The sequence below is a fragment of the Scyliorhinus canicula genome, chromosome 2 (assembly GCF_902713615.1).
Source record: "Scyliorhinus canicula chromosome 2, sScyCan1.1, whole genome shotgun sequence".
Lineage (NCBI taxonomy): Eukaryota > Metazoa > Chordata > Chondrichthyes > Carcharhiniformes > Scyliorhinidae > Scyliorhinus > Scyliorhinus canicula.
The window spans coordinates 163,024,805-163,046,745 of NC_052147.1; the positions used below are offsets into that span (position 1 = coordinate 163,024,805).

General features: G+C 48.4%; 1 protein-coding gene across 4 annotated transcripts in view; it reads right to left on the reverse strand.

The window, feature by feature from the left end:
• Nucleotides 1–759: 759 nt before the first annotated feature.
• col6a3 (collagen, type VI, alpha 3) overlaps nucleotides 760–21,941 on the reverse strand; it is a 294,343-nt gene continuing 273,161 nt past the window's right edge. For all 4 annotated transcript variants that reach the window (XM_038788414.1, XM_038788411.1, XM_038788403.1 and 1 more), the window contains 2 exons: nucleotides 15,549–16,127; nucleotides 760–1,185 (listed from right to left, as the gene is read on the reverse strand). In XM_038788414.1, coding sequence (XP_038644342.1) covers nucleotides 1,172–1,185; nucleotides 15,549–16,127 — 593 coding nt within the window. In that variant the 3' untranslated portion in view covers nucleotides 760–1,171. The remainder of the gene's footprint in view (nucleotides 1,186–15,548; nucleotides 16,128–21,941) is intronic.

The window sequence follows — 21,941 nt, forward strand, 5'->3', positions numbered from 1 at the left end:
TCAAATTCCTTGCATCGGCAGTATTTTGCTTCTGTGTTATATAAATGCAAGTTCTTTTATGCATGTGTAATACCCTCGCTTTCTCCTGCCAGTCTGACAGTTTTTTTGTCCCTGTTTTGTCTGATTAAAAAGCCACCACTTTGAACATTGCCAGGGTTCTGGAGGACAACAGTCTATTGGATATAATTTCACATTAGACTCTCACACCGCCATGTTCATAATTGAAATGAAATGAAAATCACTTATTGTCACAAGTAGGCTTCAAATGAAGTTACTGTAAAAAGCCCCTAGTCGCCACATTCCAGCGCCTGTTCGGGGAGCCTGGTACGGGAATTGAATCCTGCTGGCCTGCCTTGGTCTGCTTTAAAAGCCAGCTCTTTAACCTTGTGTTAAACCAGCCCCTATTGCTTCCCCCATTGAAAATCAAAGAGGAGAATAGTTGTTTAGTTCGAATATCAAAATGATATCAAACCTTTAATAAGTAATTGAACTGTTTTGTATTAAAATCAAAATTTTTCTGTTACTTTGGAAGTCCCTGATGGCATAGAGGAGATTTGAACCCCAATTTGTGGGAGAGCTGGTTTCCAATGTTGTTGGAGCCCAATGGTGGCAAAGAGATAATGGGGTAGAAGAGAAAGTCTGATCATTTATTGAGCAGGCAGGCAGCTAAGAAAATTGGATTTGAAAATACCAACCACATTGAGGAGTAGCTGATGAGCTTTGGCGTTTATGCACAACCCAAAAGAAAAATGATTCATGATTGAGATAGCATCCAGCCATCATCTTTTCAACCATTTATTCTTTTCAACCACAATCTCTCAAAATCTAAAATGTCCTGTTGTGGGAGCAATTCACTGAAGCTGGGTGAATATTGCTGCCTCGTTCCTTACATGGTGTCCATCATTTTCCCAGGTGATTCTGCTTACTATAATTTGTTAATAATTTTATAAAATAAGCCAGATATATAGATACAATCTCACACTGCTAGTTGAAAACATGAAGATATTTAGAAAATTATTGTCAAAATAATGGTTTCCAAAGATAGTTTGTTTTCATGTTGTTTTGATTGTGAAGTGAGTTATCCTTATCGTTCTGTAGTTTAACGTATGGAGACGGTCTTGAATGATGCAACATAAAAATCCACAGGTGCGACAGTCTGGTATGTTGTTATTCATTGAGGCTGACCTGTGAGCAAACAAAAGAACACTTAAATTACCATTCCTACTCTTTATAACTGATGTAGATTCACAATGGTATAGTACAAATTGTGATGTACACTGAGTGAAAAATAACAATTCATATCTATCTTGGGCAATCAATTTTTAATCAATAGCAAACACATCAATGCATTTTTATATTCAAAGTTGTGATTTTTCAACAAATAACAAAGACAAACTTCTCCCTTGGTACATGTTTTGTGCATTTTGGCTCAATGCTATTGTCTGTCTGTTTGATACTTTATACCTCCCTGGAACAAGAATTCAAAATTGGTAATCAGGAACAGAGGGTGGTCTTGAACAGTTGTTTGTCAGACTGGATTATTTTCACAGTGGTGTTAGACCATAAGACATAAGACATTAGTGGAGCTGAGTCCACAAAACATCAGCCAAGATCTCATTGAATGGCGGAGCAGGCTCGAGGGGCCAGGTGGCCTACTCCTGCTCCTAGTTCTTATGTTCTAAGACATAGGAGCAGAATTAGGCCACTCGGCCCATCAAGTCTGCTCCGCCATTCAATCATGGCTGATATTTTTGCATCCCCATTCTCCTGCCTTCTCCCCATAACCCTTGATCCCCTTATTAATCAAGAACCTATCTAACTCTGTCTTAAAGACACTCAATAATTTGGCCTTCACAGTAAAGAGGTCCGCAGATTCACCACCCTCTAGCAGAAGAAATTCCTCCTTATCTTGTTTTAAAGGATCGTTCCTTTAGTCTGAGATGGTGTCCTCTGGTTCTAGTTTTAGTGTTCTCCAGGGCAGTACTAGGACAACTGGTTTTTGTGATACATGACTTGGATTTGGGTGTACAGAACAAAAATTCAAAACTTGCAGGTATCATGTAATGTGAGAAGGCAGTGATATACCTCAAGAGAACAGAGATAGGCTGGTAGAATGGGCAGGCAGGTAACAAATGGAATTTAACACTGAGAAGTGTGAAGTAATACATTTCAGTCAGAAGAACAAGAGGGAAGGTCAACTAAAGTATCCAATTCTGAGAGACCTGGCAGTAAATGTATACAAATCATTGAAGGTGACAGGGCAGGTTGGGAAAGCATTAAAAAGGATGTGATCCTAGACTTTATAAATAGAGGATAAATGTTCAAAAGCAAAGGAAGTCTGATGAACCTCTCTAAAGCATGTCTTTGGCCAGAATTGGAGTGTTGTATCCAAGGCTGGACATTTTAGGACAGGCTTATCCAAACCTTTTGCTTGGGGGAAGTCTCACTCAAGGGGCTGATGGGCAAATTTTGGAATGATAAAGTTTGGCACAACAAGAAACTGAATTTCAAAAAAAGTTGAGGTTTTAAGGAAAGAGAAAATTACTGAGCAAAAGTTCAGCAAAGTGATGGCAATAAATTGCTGAGTTAAAAAACAGTAAGTAATAAAAATGTCCAGACTGTGAGAGTGTCAATGTATGTGTGCTGTTCACGAAGTAGTTACAGCCATATAAAGCAGATGTAGAGATTTGGGGTCAATATGTGAAAAGAATGTGATATTTCTTTCGAGCAAGTGGCATGGATGCAGAAGACTGAGAGAAGATGATTCTCCTGACTGCCTGTGGGGCTCCACTGTTCGGCATCATCAAAAGCCTTACCTACCCAGAAGCCCCAGACTCAAAGTTCTTCAATGAACTCATCGAACTAAGGCGAACCAGCATGAGCTGAGATCGTCCGTAATACGGCATAGATATAGATTCAATATGTAGCCACCTGGGGTGGCCACTTCCCGATTCCAAAATGGAGGCCCGCAAAGAATGCAGGGAAAATTGGCCAGGCACAGGGAAACAAGCAGGTGTAAGGTTTCCTGCGTATTAAGACTTGCAGAACCCAGCCAGAACCGAAACCAGTAGCCATCTACATGCTAATGAGCAATCCCCAGAAACAATTAGAAACATTGAAGCAATCAGGACCAAACTAGACTCCCCGGCGCCAGCGGGAGCCAGGACAAAGGAAGGTCAACAGACACATAGGAACCACCCAGCGATCAGGGAACAGCTCCAGTATTGGAGAAATCGATTCAAACGATTGGGACTGGGTCCAATTAATTGGGGCCAGGTCCGGGGTCCACCCAAAAGGGCGCGAAACCGCTGGGGACTATAAAGTAGAGTCCCCAAGTTAAGTTCGCTCTCTTGGCAGGCTCTCTTGGCAGGTTCTCTTAGCAGCTCTAAAAGAACTCTTGAAAATGAAAATCGCTTATTGTCACGAGTAGGCTTCAATGAAGTTACTGTGAAAAGCCCCTAGTCGCCACATTCCGGCGCCTGTCCGGGGAGGCTGGTACGGTAATCGAACCGTGCTGCTGGCCTGCTTGGTCTGCTTTAAAAGCCAGCGATTTAGCCGAGTGAGCTAAACCAGCCCCAGTAGACCGTGACTCTCAACAAGAAGAGACCTGCCTAGCAGCTGCACAAACCAAGTAAGTCTCCAGTCAATGCACGCTACGAGATAGGCGCTCCTCGCTACTATTCCATACCAGCTTGAAACCTGCAGACTCAGAACCGGACAAAGGCCATTGTTCCTCTGACCTGACCTCCAAAGCTAAGTGTAGGCCTTTAGATTTAGATTTTAGAACAGTACAGCACAGAACAGGCCCTTCGGCCCTCGATGTTGTGCCGAGCAATGATCACCCCACTCAAACTCACGTATCCACCCTATACCCGTAACCCAACAACTCCCCTTTAACCTTACTTTTTAGGACACTACGGGCAATTTAGCATGGCCAATCCACCTAACCCGCACATCTTTGGACTGTGGGAGGAAACCGGAGCACCCGGAGGAAACCCACGCACACACGGGGAGGACGTGCAGACTCCGCACAGACAGTGACCCAGCCGGGAACCGAACTTGGGACCCTGGAGCTGTGAAGCATTGATGCTAACCACTATGCTACCGTGCTGCCCACAGTAGTTTAGTTATAGTGATAGTCTAGTAAGTAGAGTTATATGCATGAGTAGTGATTGACTGTGTGTATAATAAATGTGTTTTGATTTAAAACTGACTAACTGGTGTATTGAGTCATTGAGCAGTACTTGGCTTTGAACCTCGTGGTGGTATCAGAAAGATACCTGGCGACTCTAGAGCAAAGGTTATTAAAACAGAGCAATTAAGTAAAAGCACACTGAGCAATAAACACAGCCAGAGGAATCCCTGGAGAACTGGTAACAGAATTCCTAATTTGACTCCGGAAACTAACCGGACATTGTGAGTATGGACCATTCCTCCAAGAGATGTTCAGAGATCGATTAGTATGTGGAATAAATAAAGTAGCAGCTCAGGGGAAACTATTGGCAGAGCCTACCTACCCTGCATCTAAAATAAGCCATTGAACCAGCTGTATCTCGCAAAATCACTGAAAAAGGGGTCCAGCACCTCCAGTATTTCATCAATTACAGTACCCAAAGCATTGGACAACCCAATATAGAAGAACTATGCCCCCGAGGGATTTCATTTACATGACCCATCTGCCTCTAGGTCAACAGTCAGGCATATGGTACCTAGACAAAGCTCGACGCCCAGGAGCCAATAGAGATAGATAGTCGCCGGAGGACTACAGGAGGCACTCACAGAGTTTCTGCATATGCAGTCTTAGGACACACCTAAGCTAAGACCGCAAGAATCGGCAGAGCGTGTACCTGCCTGGCCAGAAGATGAAGCCACCTCAAGCCACGACCTTACACATCAACCAGCCTGAAGGATGAACTGATACGATTGAACTGCATCACCGCCCTTAAAATGGCCCCGATCTGGATTATGCTCTGAGGTCAATGGTCACCCCTTAGACATGGAGGATGACACAGGAGCCGCATCCTGCCTCTAGTCTCATGCAATACCAGGACCAGATTGACGAAATATTCAGGGAAACCATTAAAAATCATAGGAACCACTGTGACCACTGGTCACCCACGGACAACAGATGGTCTGACTTCAGTTGATTGTGGTACAAGGACCAGACCCAGCCTTTTAGGTTGAGATTGATTGCAGAAACTTTGCCTAGACTGGTAGCAGATCTTCAAGATGGGCACTAGCAACTTGTAACTTATATGAGATCCTTGGAAAATAAAAGGGCCAAGGCGAAAATTTATGTCAACAAGGAGGTATGACTGGTCTCCTACACCCTACTCACAAGGGTGGAGACTATAATTGCTGCGGTTGGAGAACCTAGAATTCATACACCCTGTCCAATTCGTGGATGGGCAGCACGGATGGTCCTGGTGTTGAAGCCGGTCAAGTCAGTCTGCCTTCGCGGCGACTACAAGATGATAGTGAACAGAGTCTCTTGCTTGGCCCAGTGCCCCATGCCGGGCATCGAGGACCTATACACAAAATTTGCCAGAAGCCATGCATCCTCAAGACTTGACATGAGCCTTGCATACCTCCAGCTAGTCCTTAATACAGCAATGCGGAAATATGTCACCCACAAGGGATTGTGTGAATATACTTGGTTCCACTTTGGTGGCTCTACAGCTTACCCATAGCTCAGAGAATAATGGAGAACACCTTCCACTGACTGCCCAAAGTAGCAGTGTATCTGTACAATTTACTGATCACAGTAGATGATCAGTAAAAACACCAAGAAGGTGATGTGTTGGGTAAGCTGGGTCTGCGAGGACTGCGTTTACTGCAGCAGTGAGAGTGGTCAAAGGCAGACTATCTCAAGGTAGGTCCGCCAAACCCGAGAATGACTCACTGGTACCATGATGTGTTGGGTAAGGTGGGTCTGCGAGGACTGCGTTTACTGCAGCAGTGAGAGAGACAGGCTTCCAACACTTGAAGAAATGCAACTCGATTTTATTGAACTCTTAATTATCATACATACTTTAACCTTGGGTTGACATTATGCTGACGTGACTGGAGACCTGAGGCTAACCTGACCAGACTATCTTACTACCACATGGTGTATGTCTGGTTGTTGCTCACTGGCTCTGACTGTCTCAGTGGTTGGATCCCAAGAGAACGGGAAAACGAGTGCCCTCTGGCTTTATAGTGGTTGTGTCCTGTCTGGTGATTGGCTGCTGTGTTCTGTGTATTCACTGGTCATCCTGTGGTCAATCACTGCCTGTCTGTGCACCATCATACATCTGTGTGTATATTATGACAGAAGGATATTCTCCAAAGCAGGGGTTTGCCTAAAGAGAGACAAGTGCGTGTTCCAGGCTAAGGATACTGCGTCGATACAGATGGCCTGCACCCAGTGAAAGAAAAAGCACATGTCGTAAAAGGAGCCCCGATGCCAGAAAATACAACAGAACAACAGCTCCTCCATTGCTTGGTTCATAGAATTATAGAATTTACAGTGCAGAAGGAGGCCATTCAGTCCATCGAGTCTGCACCGGCTCTTGGAAAGAGCACCCTACCCAAGGTCAACACCTCCACCCTATCCCCATAACCTAGTAGCCCCACCCAACACTAAGGGCAATTTTGGACACTAAGGGCAATTTATCATGGCCAATCCACCTAACCTGCACATCTTTGGACTGTGGGAGGAAACCGGAGCACCCGGAGGAAACCCACACACACACGGGGAGGATGTGCAGACTCCGCACAGACAGTGACCCAAGTCGGAATCGAACCTGGGACCCTGGAGCTGTGAAGCGATTGTGCTATCCACAATGCTACCATGCTGCCGTGGTTCCCTTGGCTCCAGCTCCTCCATTGCTTTTCTTCCCTGCCTCCAGCTCCACCACACCTTCACTTTCTTTGCCTGGGCAGTGCTCAGCAGTCCCATCAATGCTGATGTTCGCTGCTCCTTCAGTCAGTGACTGTTTCTCTCCCTCAGTGCACATGGGAGAGAACAGGCCTGTTATTGGAGGGGCAGCCCCATTCAGATTCTTCCATTGAAACTCAACTTTTTGGCAGGAATTTTGATACCTGGTTCGGGGTTTCACAGGCTGGGTACCTTGGACAAGCTTTGGGAGAACATGAACACCTTAGGGAAGGTACAGAAGAGAAATTGTGCAACAGCTCCAGGGACTTCTGTTGTGAGGATATATTTGCATGTGGAAAAGCAGGATATGTGGATTTGGTAGAGGTACTCAAAGATATGAAGGGTCTATACAGACTAGATAGGGAGAAACCGCTCCTGGCAGAAGGATTGAGAATCAGAGGATTTAAGGCAATTGGCAAAAGAACCAAAAATAACAAAGGAAATCTTTTTATGCAGCAAGTGGTTAAGATGTAGGATGTACTGCCTGAAAGACTGGTAGGATGGTCGAGGCAAATTCAGTCATGACTTTCAAAAAAGGAATTAGGTAAGTGTGATGATATGCATAAAGCAATTCCATATATAATATCGCACACAACCTCTTTTTGTAGAGTCTATGCCCCACAAAGGCAATAATTGCCATCCCAATGCCTAACATGCTACCCGGAGTGCAAAGCTCATTCAGGCCAGCTTAGCCGTCCACCTGCCTCCCCCCTGCCCCACCCGCCATGCTCAACTTATTCTGGCCAGTCTACCCGTCCCCAGAATCCCCCCGGAAAGCTCATGTCTTCCATGGATAGTTCAGCATTGATGATGAAACCGAAGCACTGGCCTCTGCTCGCGGTGCCACTGTTGAGGCCGATAGACGGTGGGCAGGTTTAGAGGACAGGTTGCACCTTCAATTGGAAGGAGGCCTTGGAGGCAGCCTGTTAATTGGCTACTGCTGGCAAAATGACACGGTGGAACAGTGGTTAGCACTGCTGCTTCACAGACCCGGGTTCAATTCTGTGACTGTGTGTAATTTGCACATCCTCCCCATGTCTGCTTGGGTTTCCTCCGGGTGCTTTGGCTTCCTCCCACATTCCAAAAATATGCAGGTTAGGTGGGATTAATCGGGCAGGGTGGAGGAGAGGGCCTGGGTAGAGTGCTCTTTTTGAGGGTTGGTGCAGACTCAATGGGCCGAATGGTCTCCTTCTGCGCTGTAGGGATTCTATGGATCACCCTGTCCACTGGAGCTGGGTTGGGCTTCCACTTTCAGCCAGCAACGAAACTTGACGCGCCTTTGAAAACATTTCCAAAGGGGTTTGAGACAGTTAAATGTATTTCTGGAGAGAGGAGAAATTGAGGGTCACAGAGTTAACTGATCAAAGGGACTTCACCTGTTCCTCAAAATTCGTAATGAAATTCCAGTCTTTTTTTTCTTGTCTTTTCTCCACCCATGTGCGTGTTAAACTCATGGGTTACTTTAGTTCGTGTTCTGGATTGATTATGCTTCTGGCTTTGAAGTTGGCAATGCAACATCAAACTAGCATCTGCTCCCCGCCCCCTTCAAGAAATAAATCTCCACTTCAGTCTCTGAAGCCCTTTTTCTGGATTTAATTAAAGCTTGTTAGACTTATTCCAGTGCAGTACAACCTTGGGCAGGGGTTCAAAAGAAGAATTGTGAATACATAAGTACTAAACTGTGGCAGGCAGCAAAAGGCCCGGGGCAGGATTTTATGCTCCTGTGTTGCCAGGGTTGTGGATGAGGGGTTCCTGCTGGGTTCCCGCTCTGCAGCTTTACGCTGGAGTAGGTGTGGCCTCAGCCACGGCCAGCCCGGCCTCCCCTCTTGCCCCAATTGAGGCCTTTAGGCTCTGTGGACTGTTGCAGACCCAGTCTTGCCCACTGCAGCATTTGATGCCGCACAGACAAGAGAGTTACCAATCAATCAGACATGTTGGCAGCTCTCAAAGGTGAGTTCTAGGGGCAGAAATCCTGCCTCCATCCAATGAATGTTCATTCGCACCTGAAATCACTGTGGGGCAGGCAGTGTTGGCCGCAATGTGTTCCCTGCCAATTCTTGGCATGGTAGGAAGGGAAACTCTGGCATCCTGAAAATCCTGGTTCTTATTCCTGCAGGCAATGACATCACTGTTTTTAAATAATGCACACTGCACCCATATCTTTCATGAGGAAGAGATACAAGGGGCGGCATGGTGACCCAGGGGTGGCGTGGTGGCAGAGTGTTTAGCGCTGCTGCCTCACAGCGCCAGGGATAAGGGTTCAATTCTGGCCTTGGGTCACTGTCTGTGTGGACTTTGCACATTCTCCCGTGTCTGCGTGGGTTTCTCTGGTTTCTTCCCACAGCTAAAAGATATGCTAAATTTCCCCTTAATGTCCAAATTCGGTTATGGGGTTATGAGATCGGGGGAGGGACGGACATGGGTAGAGTGCTCTTTTGAAGGGCCGATGCAGATTCAATGGGCCCAAAGGCCTCAATCTACACTGTAGGGATTCTGTGATCAGTTTCTGAAGGTGTTTTATGTGCCAACCACATAAGATCAATAAGAATGATCAGGAAAATATATGGAATATTGGTCTTTATTAGCCAAGCCATAGCATCTGACAGCCGGCAGGTTATACTGCATTAAACATTAATTGGGTCACAACTGGAATACTGCATTGAGTTTTGGTGTTCTCACTATAGAAAAGAGGATACAGAGGAGTTATGCAAGGAGTCTGCTAGAATTGGTGGATTTTTATGAGGAAAGATTGGATAGGTCGGGGTTGTTTCCTTCGGAACAGGAGAAGCTGAATTGAGATTTAATTGAAGTGAAGAAATCATGAGTAGTAAGGATAGAATGGACAGAAAAGCCTTGTTGAAGGGTCCTTAACCTGGAGGCCATAGATTTAGCATCAGAGGTAGAATGTTCAGAGGGGATTTGAGGGGAAATATTTTCACCCTGTGGGTGGTGAGGGTCAGAACTCGCTGTCTATGAGAGTGATAGAGCCAGAAACCCTCAGAATGTTTTCAAATACATGGCTATGCTGTTGAAGAATCATAGAATCACAGAACACTACAGTGCAGAAGAGGCCCTTCAACCCATCGAATCTGCACCGATGTATGAAAAGCCCTGACCTGCTCATGTAATCCCACATGCCAGTACTTGGCCGATAGACTTGAATGTTATAACATGCCAAGTACTCATCCACGTACTTTTTAAAGGGTGTGAGGCATCCTGTCTCTATCACCATCCCAGGCAGTGAATTCCAGACTGTTACCACTCTCCGGGTAAAAAGGTTTCCCCTCAAATCATCCCGAAACCTCCCGCCCCTCACTTTGAACTTGTGTCCCTTTGTGACTGCGCATTCAACAATGGGAAACAGCTGTTGGCTATCCATGCCCCTCAATCAGGTCATGCCGAAGTATTTGTTCCAGAGAAAACAACCCAAGCCGATCCAACTCTCTTTATAACTTAAATGTTCCATATCAGGCAACATTCTAGTGAATTTTCTCTGCCCCCTCCCCCCCCCCCCCCCCCCCCTCCAGTGCAACCACATCCTTCCTGTAATATGGTGACTAGATTTGCACACAGTACACCAGCTATGGCCTCACCAAAGTTCTATACCGCTCCATCATGACCTCCCTGCTTTTGTAATCTATGCCTCGATTGATAAAAGCAAATGTCCCATATGCCTTTATCACCATCCTATTAAACTGCTCTTCTGACTTCAGAGGTCTATGGACAAATATGTCAAGTTCCCTTTGTTCTCCAGAACTTCCCAGTGTCAGACCTTCCATAGTACACTTCCTGGTCAAATGACTCCTTCCAAAGTCATGATGTGGAGATGGCGGCGTTGGATTGGGCACAGTAAGAAGTCTTACAACACCAAGTCCATCAGGGTTATTTGGAATCACTAGCTTTTGGAGTGCAGCTCCTTCATCAGGTGAGTGCAGAGGTCAGTTGCACAAACACAGCATATAAAGACAAGTCAATTATGCAAGATAATATTTTGAATGTGAGTCTTTGCAGATAATTAAGTCTTTACAGGTCCAGACAGAGCGAAGGGAGAGAGGGATTATCACAGGTTAAAGAGGTGTGAATTGTCTCAAACCAGGACTGTTGGTAGATTTCACAAGCCCAGGCCAGATGGTCGGGGGGGGGGGGGGGGGGGGGAGGAGGGGGGGGGGGGGGGAGGGGGTTAAATGCAGTTAAATGTGGTGAGACATGAATTCAATGTTCCGGTTGAGGCCATACTCATGCGTGCAGAAGTTGGCTATCAGGTTCTGCATGGTGATTTTGCATTGTCGTGCATCCTGAAGGCTGCACAACAACACACAATCGCCGAGCAGAAATATAATCTCTCCTTAATGCAGTAACTGCCTCCTTAACTAATAATGCAATGTCTCCTCCACTTTTACCCCCTCCCCTGTCTTGCCCGAATATTCTATATCCTGAATGTTGAGCTGCAACCATGGGCGGGATTATCCGACCCCGGGCCGAGTCGGAGAATCACCGGGCGGTGGGCACGATTCATGCGACACCGGTTGGAGGCCGCTCTACGCGGCTCCCCAGTGATTTTCCGCGTGTGATGGGCCAAGTGCCCACCGAGATAGGCCGAGTACCGCCGGCACCATTCACGTGTGGTCCTACCCGGCGGGACCTCGGTGTTCATGTTGCGGGGGGGGGCAGGCTGGTGGGGGGGGAGGAGGGATCCAACCCCGGGGGGGAGGGACCTCTACCATGGCCTGGCCCGCGATTGGGGCCTGCCGATCAGTGGACGGGCTTCTCCTCGTGGGGGCCTATGCTCCTCTCCGCCATCTTGCATTGCGGCCACCCGGAGAAGGCAACTAGCATGTATGCACGAGTTCACGGCAACCGTAGCGCGCACGTGCGGAGCCACGGCGCCCGTTCTGACGCCAGTATCGGCTGCTGGAGTTGCATGAAGCGCTCCAGTGCCATGCTGTGCGGCTCAGGATCGCTGCTCCTAGTGGCCTGTTGATGCTGTTTCCGACGGCGTCAACACTTAGCCTCAGGATCAGAGAATCCCGCCCTATGTCTCTGTGATAGCTATAACATAATTACATGTGTCAATCATCGCCCTTATCTCATCTGTTTTACCTTTAATAATAATAATCTAATAATAATCTTTCTTATTTCCACAAGTAGGCTTACATTCCACTTCAATGAAGTTACTGTGAAAATCTCCTCGTCACCACACTCAAGCACCTGTTCGGGTACCTAACAGCACAGGCGGGATTCTCCGTGAATCGACGCGATCGACTGAACCAGGCGCCAAAAGCGGCGTGAATCACTCGCCCCACGGGCTCCCCGAAACATTGCAAATTCTTCGGCCGGGAATGGGCTAGTATAAGCGTGACGCCATTCGTGATGGCGTCACCCATCACGGACATGCGCCATCAATGACGCCATGTGGCGTCACTGCACAAAAGACGGCCCCACCCGAGACCTGGCAAAATGGCCGCCCGCCGCGCAGCGCCAAGTGAGACCCCCACTGCCTGCCCCCCTTTCCCCCTTCCCCTTCCCCATATCCCCCCATTCCCCATATCCTCCCTTCCGCCAAATACCCCTTCCCCCTTATTCTCTCTTCCCCCATATCCCCCCTTCCCCCATATCCCTTCCCCCATATCCCCGTTCCCCCATATCCCCCTTCCCCCATATCCCCCTTCCCCATATCCCCCTTCCCCATATCCCCCATCCCCATATCCCCCTTCCCCCATATCCCCCTTCGCCCATATCCCCCCTTCCCCTATATCCCCCTTCCCCCATATTCCCCTTCTCCCAAATCCCCCTTCCTCCATAACCCCCATATCCCACATATCCACTTCCCCCATATCACCCCTTCCCCCATATCCCCGAGAACCTAGTGGAGTGGTGCAGCGACAACAATCTCTCCCTCAATGCCAGCAAAACTAAAGAGCTGGTCATTGACTTCAGGAAGCAAAGTACTGTACACACCCATGTCGGCATCAACGTGGCCGAGGTGGAGATGGTTAGTAGTTTCAAATTCCTTGGGGTGCACATCTCCAAAACGCTGTCCTGGTCCACCCACGCTACCATAAAGCACAACAGCACCTATATTTCCTCAGGAAACTAAGGAAATTCGGCATGTCCACATTAACCCTTACCAACTTTTACAGATGCACCATAGAAAGCATCCTATCGGGCTGCATCACACCCTGGTATGGCAACTGCTCGGCCCAGGACTGCAAGAAACTTCAGCGTCATGTACACCGCCCAATCCATCACACAAACCTGCCTCCCATCCATTGACTCCATTTACGTCTCCAGCTGCCTGAGGAAAGCGGGCAGCATAATCAAAGACCCCTCCCATCCGGCTTGCTCACTCTTCGAACTTCTTCCATCGGGCAGGCGAGAGAGAAGTCTGAGAACATGCACAAACAGACTCAAAAACAGCTTCTTCCCCACTGCTACCAGACTCCTAAATGACCCTCTTATGGATTGACCTCATTAACACTACACCCTGTATGCTTCATCCGATGCCGGTGCTTATGTAGTTATATTATATACCTTAAGTTGCCCTACGATGTATTTAATGATCAGTTGAGCTGCTCGCACAAAAATACTTTTCACTGTACCTCGGTACACGTGACAATAAACAATTCATCTATCCATTCTCCCTCCCCCATATCCCCCCATAACCCCTTCCACATATTCCCCCTTCCCCCATCCCTCCTTCCCCATATCCCCCCTTCCCCCAAATCCCCCTTCCCGCATATTCCCCCATATCCCGCTTCCCGCATATCCCCCTTCCCCCATATCCCCTTTCTTCATATCCCCTCCCACATTTCCCCTTCTCCCATATCCCCCTTCCCCCATGTCCCCCTCCCCATATCCCCTTTCCCCATATACCCCCTTGCCCCATATTCCCCCGTGCCCCATATCCCCTTGCCCCATATTCCCCATATCCCCTGTCCCCCATATCCTGCCTACCCCCGTATCCCCTACCCCCATATCCCCCCTCCTCCCATATCCCCCTACCCCCATATCCCCCCTTCTCCCATATCCTCATCCCCATATCCCCCTTCCCTTATCCTGTCTTCCCCCATATCCCCCCAAACCATCGTAGTCGAGCCATGCAAACCTCATGTAGAGGCACAGTGGTTAGCACTGCTGCCTCACAGCACCAGGATCCAAGGTTCAATTCCATCCTTCGTTGACTGCCTGTGTGGACAACAACAGTACAGCACAGGAACAGGTGCTTCAGCCCTCCGAGCCTGCACAGACCATGATGCCTGTCTACTAAAACCTTCTGCCCTTCTGGAGTCTCTATCCTTCTATTCCCATCCTATTAATGTATTTGTCAAGATAACCCTTAAACATTGCTATTGCATCTGCTTTCACCACCTTCCCCGGCAGCACGCTCAGTCACCACCATCTGTGTAAAAAACGTGCCTCGCATATCTGCTCTACACTTTTCCCCTTGCATCTTAAACCTATGTCCCCTAGTAATTGACACTCTACCCTAGAAAAAAGCGTTTCTCTAACCACTCTGTCCATGCCACTCACAATTTTGTAACCCTGTATCAGGGCGCCCCTCAACCTCTGTAGTAACAGTTAAAACAATCAAAGTTTATCTAACCGCTTCAATTTGTAGTTGGACTTTCACCTCGTGTTTGCGTGAATTTCCTCTGGGTGCCCCTGATTCCTCCCACAGTCCAAAGATGTGCAGGTTAAGTGGATTGGCCATGATAAATTGAGCCTTAGTGTCCAAAAATGTGCAGATTAGATGGGGTATGGGGTTCGTGGGATAGAGTGGGGGAATGGGCCTAGGTGGGGTGCTCTTTTACAGGATCAGTGCAGATTCAAAGAACTGAATGGGCTCCTTCTGTAGAGATTCTATGGAAGATAATTAGTGCAAGATCACTTGATGATGACTTGAAAAATTTTGAAGAGGCAACAGACATTTTCGATGGAGAAACCCTGGCAGCGTGTAGTTCAAGAGCAACAGAAGCATTAAAAAGGAAGTCAAGTGTTACAGGAAGCTCTTTGGGAAAAGGGGGGAAAACAGGAGTACAGCTGGCCTGGAAAAATTCTATAAAATCCTAACTGCAAAGAACCCTTCAAATAATGTCCCATAGAGTCTGACTAGCCCGACAAAAAGCTATCCCAACCTCCAGTAAAACCCAATTCCACCACCACTCATCCATTCCCCTAAATGAGACATGTTCACATCCACACTTGGCTTCCTCACATTCGGGTAAATTTATTGTTGACATTTTAAATGTTTCCTTTATTTGAAAGTGTCAATATACATATTGGTGTGGAAATATATATTCCAAAATTTTTTCCCAGTAACCTAACCCCGTTTATCACATCACAGTGAACAATGTTACCCAAGGACTTCCTGCTCTTTTTGCTTTGTCTTCCTTTCTTCTCTAATTTTGTTGATGTTTTCCACAATGGACATTGGCCTAGATTTCTTAATGCCGATTATTGTATAACCCAAGAATGCCCAATTGCTACCGGGTATAATATTAAATCCTCATTTGTGTTTTTGCAATGTACTGTGCATGATTGTGTCTTTTCCATCAGTTTGAAACAAACATCCTTGCTTATCAGAACTAATCTTTTCCTTTTCACAAATTGTTATTAAAAATATCCTTACCTTCAAGTGATTCAACAGAAACCTGTTTCAATATCGATATTAACCGTTGTTGGATGGTTGGTACATTGTGAAAGGTTTGAAGTACAAAAACAAAATCAGGAGAATATACTATCTGGTGTAGCTCTGCAGAATGTGCACTCTTGGCTCCGATAGCAATGGGCACTATACCAGCTCGTTTTACTGCAAATGCTGCTTGTCCAACATCGTCCCTGGATTTTCCAGCAGTGATAAGCACTAGAATCTGGGTAGCCCCAGTATCACGTCTGCTCCCAGCAGATGTGATAAAGACATTTTTTGTTACATAGTTCAGTGCAGCACCAGTGTTGAGGACTCTTCCCGTTTTCCGTCTGAGCTGTGTTGTTGCAGCCAAAACCTCATCTTTACTTGTGTAAGTATTAAGTTCAAATTCAGTTTTTGGGTCATGACTGTATTGTACCACAGCAATCTGATCTTTGTCAGGTCCAATATCGAGCTCCTGGATTACTCTCATCAGAAATGCACGGACGAGAGGAAATGCTTTTCCCATTCCAAGAGTGCCATCAATAAGGAAGACAATATCTCGCTGCCTGGCTAAAGAAGCTAATTAGAAATGTAAAGAAAAAGTCGAAAATCAAAATTTATACATCACAGCAAAACATTACATTCATAAACCACCTTTATCCCAGTAAAATATCTCACAGGGACTTTACTGGAGCATAGTGAGAGTAAAAGAAAATCAAAAGAGGTGGGGGCGGGATTCTCCCCTACTCAGCAGGGGGGGGATCCCGGCGGGATGGAGTGGCGTGAACCACTCCGGTGTTGGGCCGCCCCAAAAGGTGTGGAAGTCTCCGCACCTTTAGGGGCTAGGCCCTAACCTTGAGAGGCTAGGCACGCGCCGGAGTGGTTGGCGCCCCGCCGGCCGGCGGGAACGGCCTATGGCGCCACGCCAGCCGCGGCCAAAGGGACTTTGCCGGCCGGCGGAAGTCCGCGCATGCGCCGGAGCGTCAGCGGCTGCTGACGTCATCCCCGCGCATGCGCAGGGGAGGGGGTCACTTCCACCTCCGCCATCGTGAAAGCTATGGCGAAGGCGGAAGGAAAAGAGTGCCCCCACGGCACAGGCCCGCCCGCTGATCGGTGGGCACCGATCGCAGGCCAGGCCACCGTGGGGGCACTCCCCCGGGCCAGATCGCCCCGCGCCCCCCCCCAGGACCCCGGAGTCCGCCCGCGCTACCTGTTCCCGCTGGTAAGGAATGTGGTTTGATTCTCGTCGGCGGGACCGGCATGACAGCGGCGGGACTTCGGCCCATCGCGGGCCGGAGAATCTCTGGGTGAGGGGGGGCGCCGATAGGCGCGGCGCAATTCCCACCCCCGCCGAACCTCTGGTGCCGGAGACTTCGGGACATGGCAGAGGCAGGATTGACGCCGGCCCCCGGTGATTCTCCGACCCGGCGGGGGATCGGAGAATCCCGCCCCTGGTTTTTAGAGGATCAGACAGATTTGGAGATACCTGGAGAGGAAATTCCAGAGGTTGGGCCTCGATGACTGAAGCCAAGGCTAGCAATCGATGGCAAAGGGTGTGCAGGAAGCATAAAAGGCCAGAGTTAGAGTAGCTCACAGAGGAGGTTACAGAGGGAAAGAGATGCGAAGCTATAAAAGGGTTTGAACACCAAAATTAGAATTATAGATTAAGGAAACACATGGGTGACGGACTAACTCAAAATTTGGATGTTGAAAGTCGGCTTAGTGGATGCAGGAATTCAGCATGTCTTTTTCTCCACCCCAATAATTCTCTCAAGAGCTGTTAAGTTCAGTGTCATAACTCACTACTCCACCATCAGATTAAATGCACAGAGAGATGTAGAAAGAACATCCAACCATAACCATCTAAACCATTATTGTTCAATTACCAGGTTACTTAGGTTACAGAAAGTGCAAACTTTCAAGTCCCTCACACAATGACATTCTGTGGGCGCGATTCTCCCAAAACGGGAGAAATCGTAAAGCTGGCGTCAAACCCGGGAGGGTTTGACGCCAGCGCGCCCCTTCCCGACCGGGAACCGATTCTGGTCCCCGGTCGGGGCTAGCACCCCCGACGCCGTAGGCTCCGGCATGACGGGCTTAACGAATATCGTTAAGCCCGCTTGCCGGAGTTAGCGCCGGCTGACGCATCATATGACGTCAGCCGCGCATGCGCGGATTGGAAGACTCCAACCCGCGCATGCGCGGATGACGTCATCGCGTATTTGCGCGAAACCCGCGCATGCGCGGGCCGGGTTGCCCCTCAGCCGCCCCGCGAATGGATACTGCGGGGTGGCGGAAGGAGAAAGAGTGCGCGGGCATCGGGCCCGCTGCCCGCGATCGGTGCCCACCGATCACGGGCCCATGGCACCCTTGGCACGGCCGTGGTACTGCCGTGCCAATCGGTGCCATGGTTATGAAAAGCGAGTTTGTGACGCCGTTTTTACGAACGGCCAGACCAGGTGTGTTTGCCGTTCGTAAAAACGGCGTAAAGGGCTGGGACTTCGGCCCATCGAACAGCTGTGAATCGCTGCCGGCCGTAAAAAAACGGCGGCAGCGATTCGGGTCGGGAGTTGGGCGGGGGGTGGGGGAGAATAGCGGGAGGGCGGGAAAAATGTCGGGAAGGCCCTCCCGCTATTCTCCGACCCGTTGTGGGGGTCGGAGAATTTCGCCCTGTATGTTTGATTGAAACTGCTTGGAAAAATGTTTTTTTTTTAATATTTAGACTGAGCCAAAGGAACTGATGATGAGCGTTGCATGGTGAAAATTTGCAATTGTATATTTTCAGTGAGAATAGTTGGCTGCTCAACAATAAGAAAAGCTTTTATTTCTGATGTGGCTTTGTGTGAATAATTGGCAGATTGGGAAAGTTTTTTCATGCTAACACGCATTCAGGATCATGTACAACCTACTGGGGCTTTGATGTACCTGTATCATGGGCTGGATTCTCCGTTCCCCGGAGATGAAATAGCGTTCGGTGACGGGGTGAAGAATCCGTTTTAACGTCCATATCGGATGTGCCGCCGGTTTTCTGATTCTCCGCCCCCTGAAAAGCGGCGTACTGTAAGAGTGCGTAGTGCCGATTATCCACGGCCTCAGGCAATGGCCTGATGCCCGCCCCGTGATGCCCCATCCCCGATTGGCTGAGTTCCCGAAGGCGTGGGTTACATGTGCTCAAACCATCATGGTGGCTGCGGACTCAGCCCGAGGCCGCCACAGTCGGGGGAGGGCAGATCCACGGGCAGGGGAGGCTACATTCGGGGCTGGGGGGCACTGTGGGCGGGAGGTCTGGGGCGCGTGAGCAGCCGAAGGGGGACACTAGTTTCCGGTCCGGATCCGCAGGCTGATTGAGCATGGCGCGCCTCTGCAGGCTGCCGATGTGCACATGCGCGGCCATGGAACCGGAAGTGCTGAGGGCTATATCGGCACTTAGAGCTGCGAGCTCTACTCTACCTCCCTGCTAGCCTCCAGCAAAATGGGGAATCGGTTGTCGTTTTGCGCCATTTTTCTTGCCGTAATGGACCACCATTTTCACGCCGGAGTGGGGCTAAATCCAGCCCATGTCTCTAATAACAGTCTGGGGCAACCCAGAGATGAGTACCAAGATTTATGAAGCTCCAGGATTTCTTCTCTGACTAACACTGGAGATGTTGTTTATAACATAAATGAAAATTACTGTGGATGCTGGCATCTGAAACAAAAACAGGAAATACTGGACAATCTCAGCCGGTCTGACCGCATCTGTGGAGGGAGAAGGGAGCTAATGTTTTGAGTCTGGATGAGTCTGGGGTAATAGATGACATGCATGCTGCTTTGCACACACCGAGCAGTCTGGCAGCATCCCTTATTAACAGGAAGGGGTTCCACTCCCTGAACGTCCAACTCATCAGCGACCACGACATGAAGATCATGCATGTGTGTGCACGGTTCCCAGGAGGTCTGCACAATGGCTACATCCTGGGGCATTCAGAGATCTACAGTATCTTCAAGGGACAGCTCAGGTTGGCTGGCTGGCTCTTGGGGATAAGGGGTACCCGTTAAGGCCTGGCGGATAATGCCAGTTCAGAGATCGGTGACCAATGTAGAGACCCAATATAATGAGGCCCATGAGGCCACCCGGGCTGTCATTGAGTGGTGCATCGGGTTGCTGAAAATAAGGTTCCAATGACTCGACCGTTCTGGTGGTGTACTTCAATACACACTCACCCCCTGAGGGTGATCTTTGTGGTGATCTGCTGTGCCCTCCACAATGGGTGGAGCTACATGCTGGATGTTGATGAACAGGAACATGTGGCCATCAAAGAGGAGCTGGACCAGGAAGGGCTGGAGGACAACCCAAGGTAGGACCCACGGGACCAGCCGGAGGGTGGAGGACAGGTGGCGACGAGTGTCCAGCAAGCCCGGAGGACCAGGAAGGCCCTCATCCTCACCTGCTTCCCATATGACATGGCTTCATCCATCATCTCTCTCCCCTCTCGCCTTCCTACCTCCACCCCGTGCCCCCCACCCCTTAAACTGGTCCACCTCACCCCCAAGGCAGGATGGTGATGATAACATGCTGTGAGCTCAGCTCTGTATGCCTCAATTTATGCCATAGTCTGACTCTTGTCTGTCTGCTGAGTGTGCTTCACACCCATGACCTGAGTGCGCTTCACACCAATGACCTTGAGGGGGATGCCAGGTAAAAGATGGCAGTTAGGAGGGTTTCATTTCATTGTTAAGCATTGTTTAACCGACAATTGTAAGCAATTGTCATTCTTTATAATGTTAAAGTTAGTAATACTGTGTTGGTAATACAGTTTGTTTTAATACACCATATCCCTATTTATGATCGGAATTACTTCTGGAGTGAAATATCCTTTCCTCACAGTCTTAAAAATTAAATAAACTATTGGGATTTCTGTCCGGTATCCTAGCAACTTTTGGGGTGTGGTCCAGGAACATAATATAACACATGTATTACATGTAGTACAAGGGGCCTTAATGCTCCAAAATGGCAACCTTGGAGCATAGGGAGAATCGTGCCAGATATCTTATGATGTAGGTATTAGTATGGACACAGTGATTGTCCAGCATAAGTATGAAGAACAATCAGATAATAATGTCAATTAACATACAATGCTGATTTGATTCCAGAAGTAACATTTTGGAGCTCAACATCGTTGTCTTAACCTCACATGGAGAACTTAGCTGCAATTCTATTTTACCAATGCTATTCAAAGGAATTATCAATTACCTACAGTTCAGATATTTTATTCTGCCTGTTTCTACAATTCTACAAATGTTTGGTGCATCCTCTTTGCTAATGTGTAGCAGGAGTTGAAGGAATTTTTACTAACTTCAAGGTTTCTGAACAAACTTGGTAAGGCTAAGCATTGGCCTTGCATGCCAGCATGACTAAGGTAATCAGAAGAGGCTGTCAAAGTAGTTCAAAATGTCGGAAAAGCGAGTAGAAGGCCAAGGGTCCCAGCCAGTTGGCTGCATCTGGCCTGTGTGTTGACGGATTAATATTCCTAAGCGAAGCTCAGTGAGTAAAAATGTGTGAGACATATGCACTTCAGTAAGGATGTCTTCATTGAGATCTGCCACTGCTGCAGCTACAACTGTAGAACAGCAGGGCAACAGCCACATAGTCGGTGGCTGTGAAGGTGAACTTTATGGACAGACGTTTCCCTCCTGGGACTAAATCCCATGACAGGGGCAACGATGTGGAGTGTTTCCCACCGCAGAGGCCACTGGAAATGTGAACAGTATCACCCGGCCCCAATCTCATTAGTTATACATTTGGGGGTTTCCCAATGTATGCCACGCATCCAGGCAGCAATCTACCCAACATTCAAGGAGGAGAAGGTCCGAGGAGGACAGGGAGCTCCGGTGTCCAAATTCAGGGAAGCCTCCTGGGGCATCCTGCTCAATGAAGTGGAGACCGGGAGGGATGTCTTCTATTTGGAGGATGGGAGGGGTAGGCCAAGCAAGGAGATGAACCTGACATGGGAGCAAGTTTCCAGGGCAGTCAGTACTCAAGGCATGCAACAGCAGACTGCCCTGCAGTGTAGGAAATGAATGAGTGGCCTCACCTGCTCCATCAGGGTAAGCAAAGCCTGAACTCACCTCACTGAATGGTGCAAGGGACATGGACCTTAGTGGAAATGTGATAAGGTGATGCCTCACTGCAGTCCATCTAATCTTCAAGTGGAGAGGCAACTGTGGGTCCCTGACCTTTTCACAGAGGGAGCTCACAGGCTGTCTGCGGAGAGGTGGGTGAGGGGAGGGTCAGATGTTGAGGGCACTAGGAAGCACTGCTAATAACATGCCGCTGTCAACCTTAGCCTTCTATCTCACTGCTCGAGAGGGTGCTGCCCCAGAATCCATCTGGAGATTTTGTAAGGGTAGAAG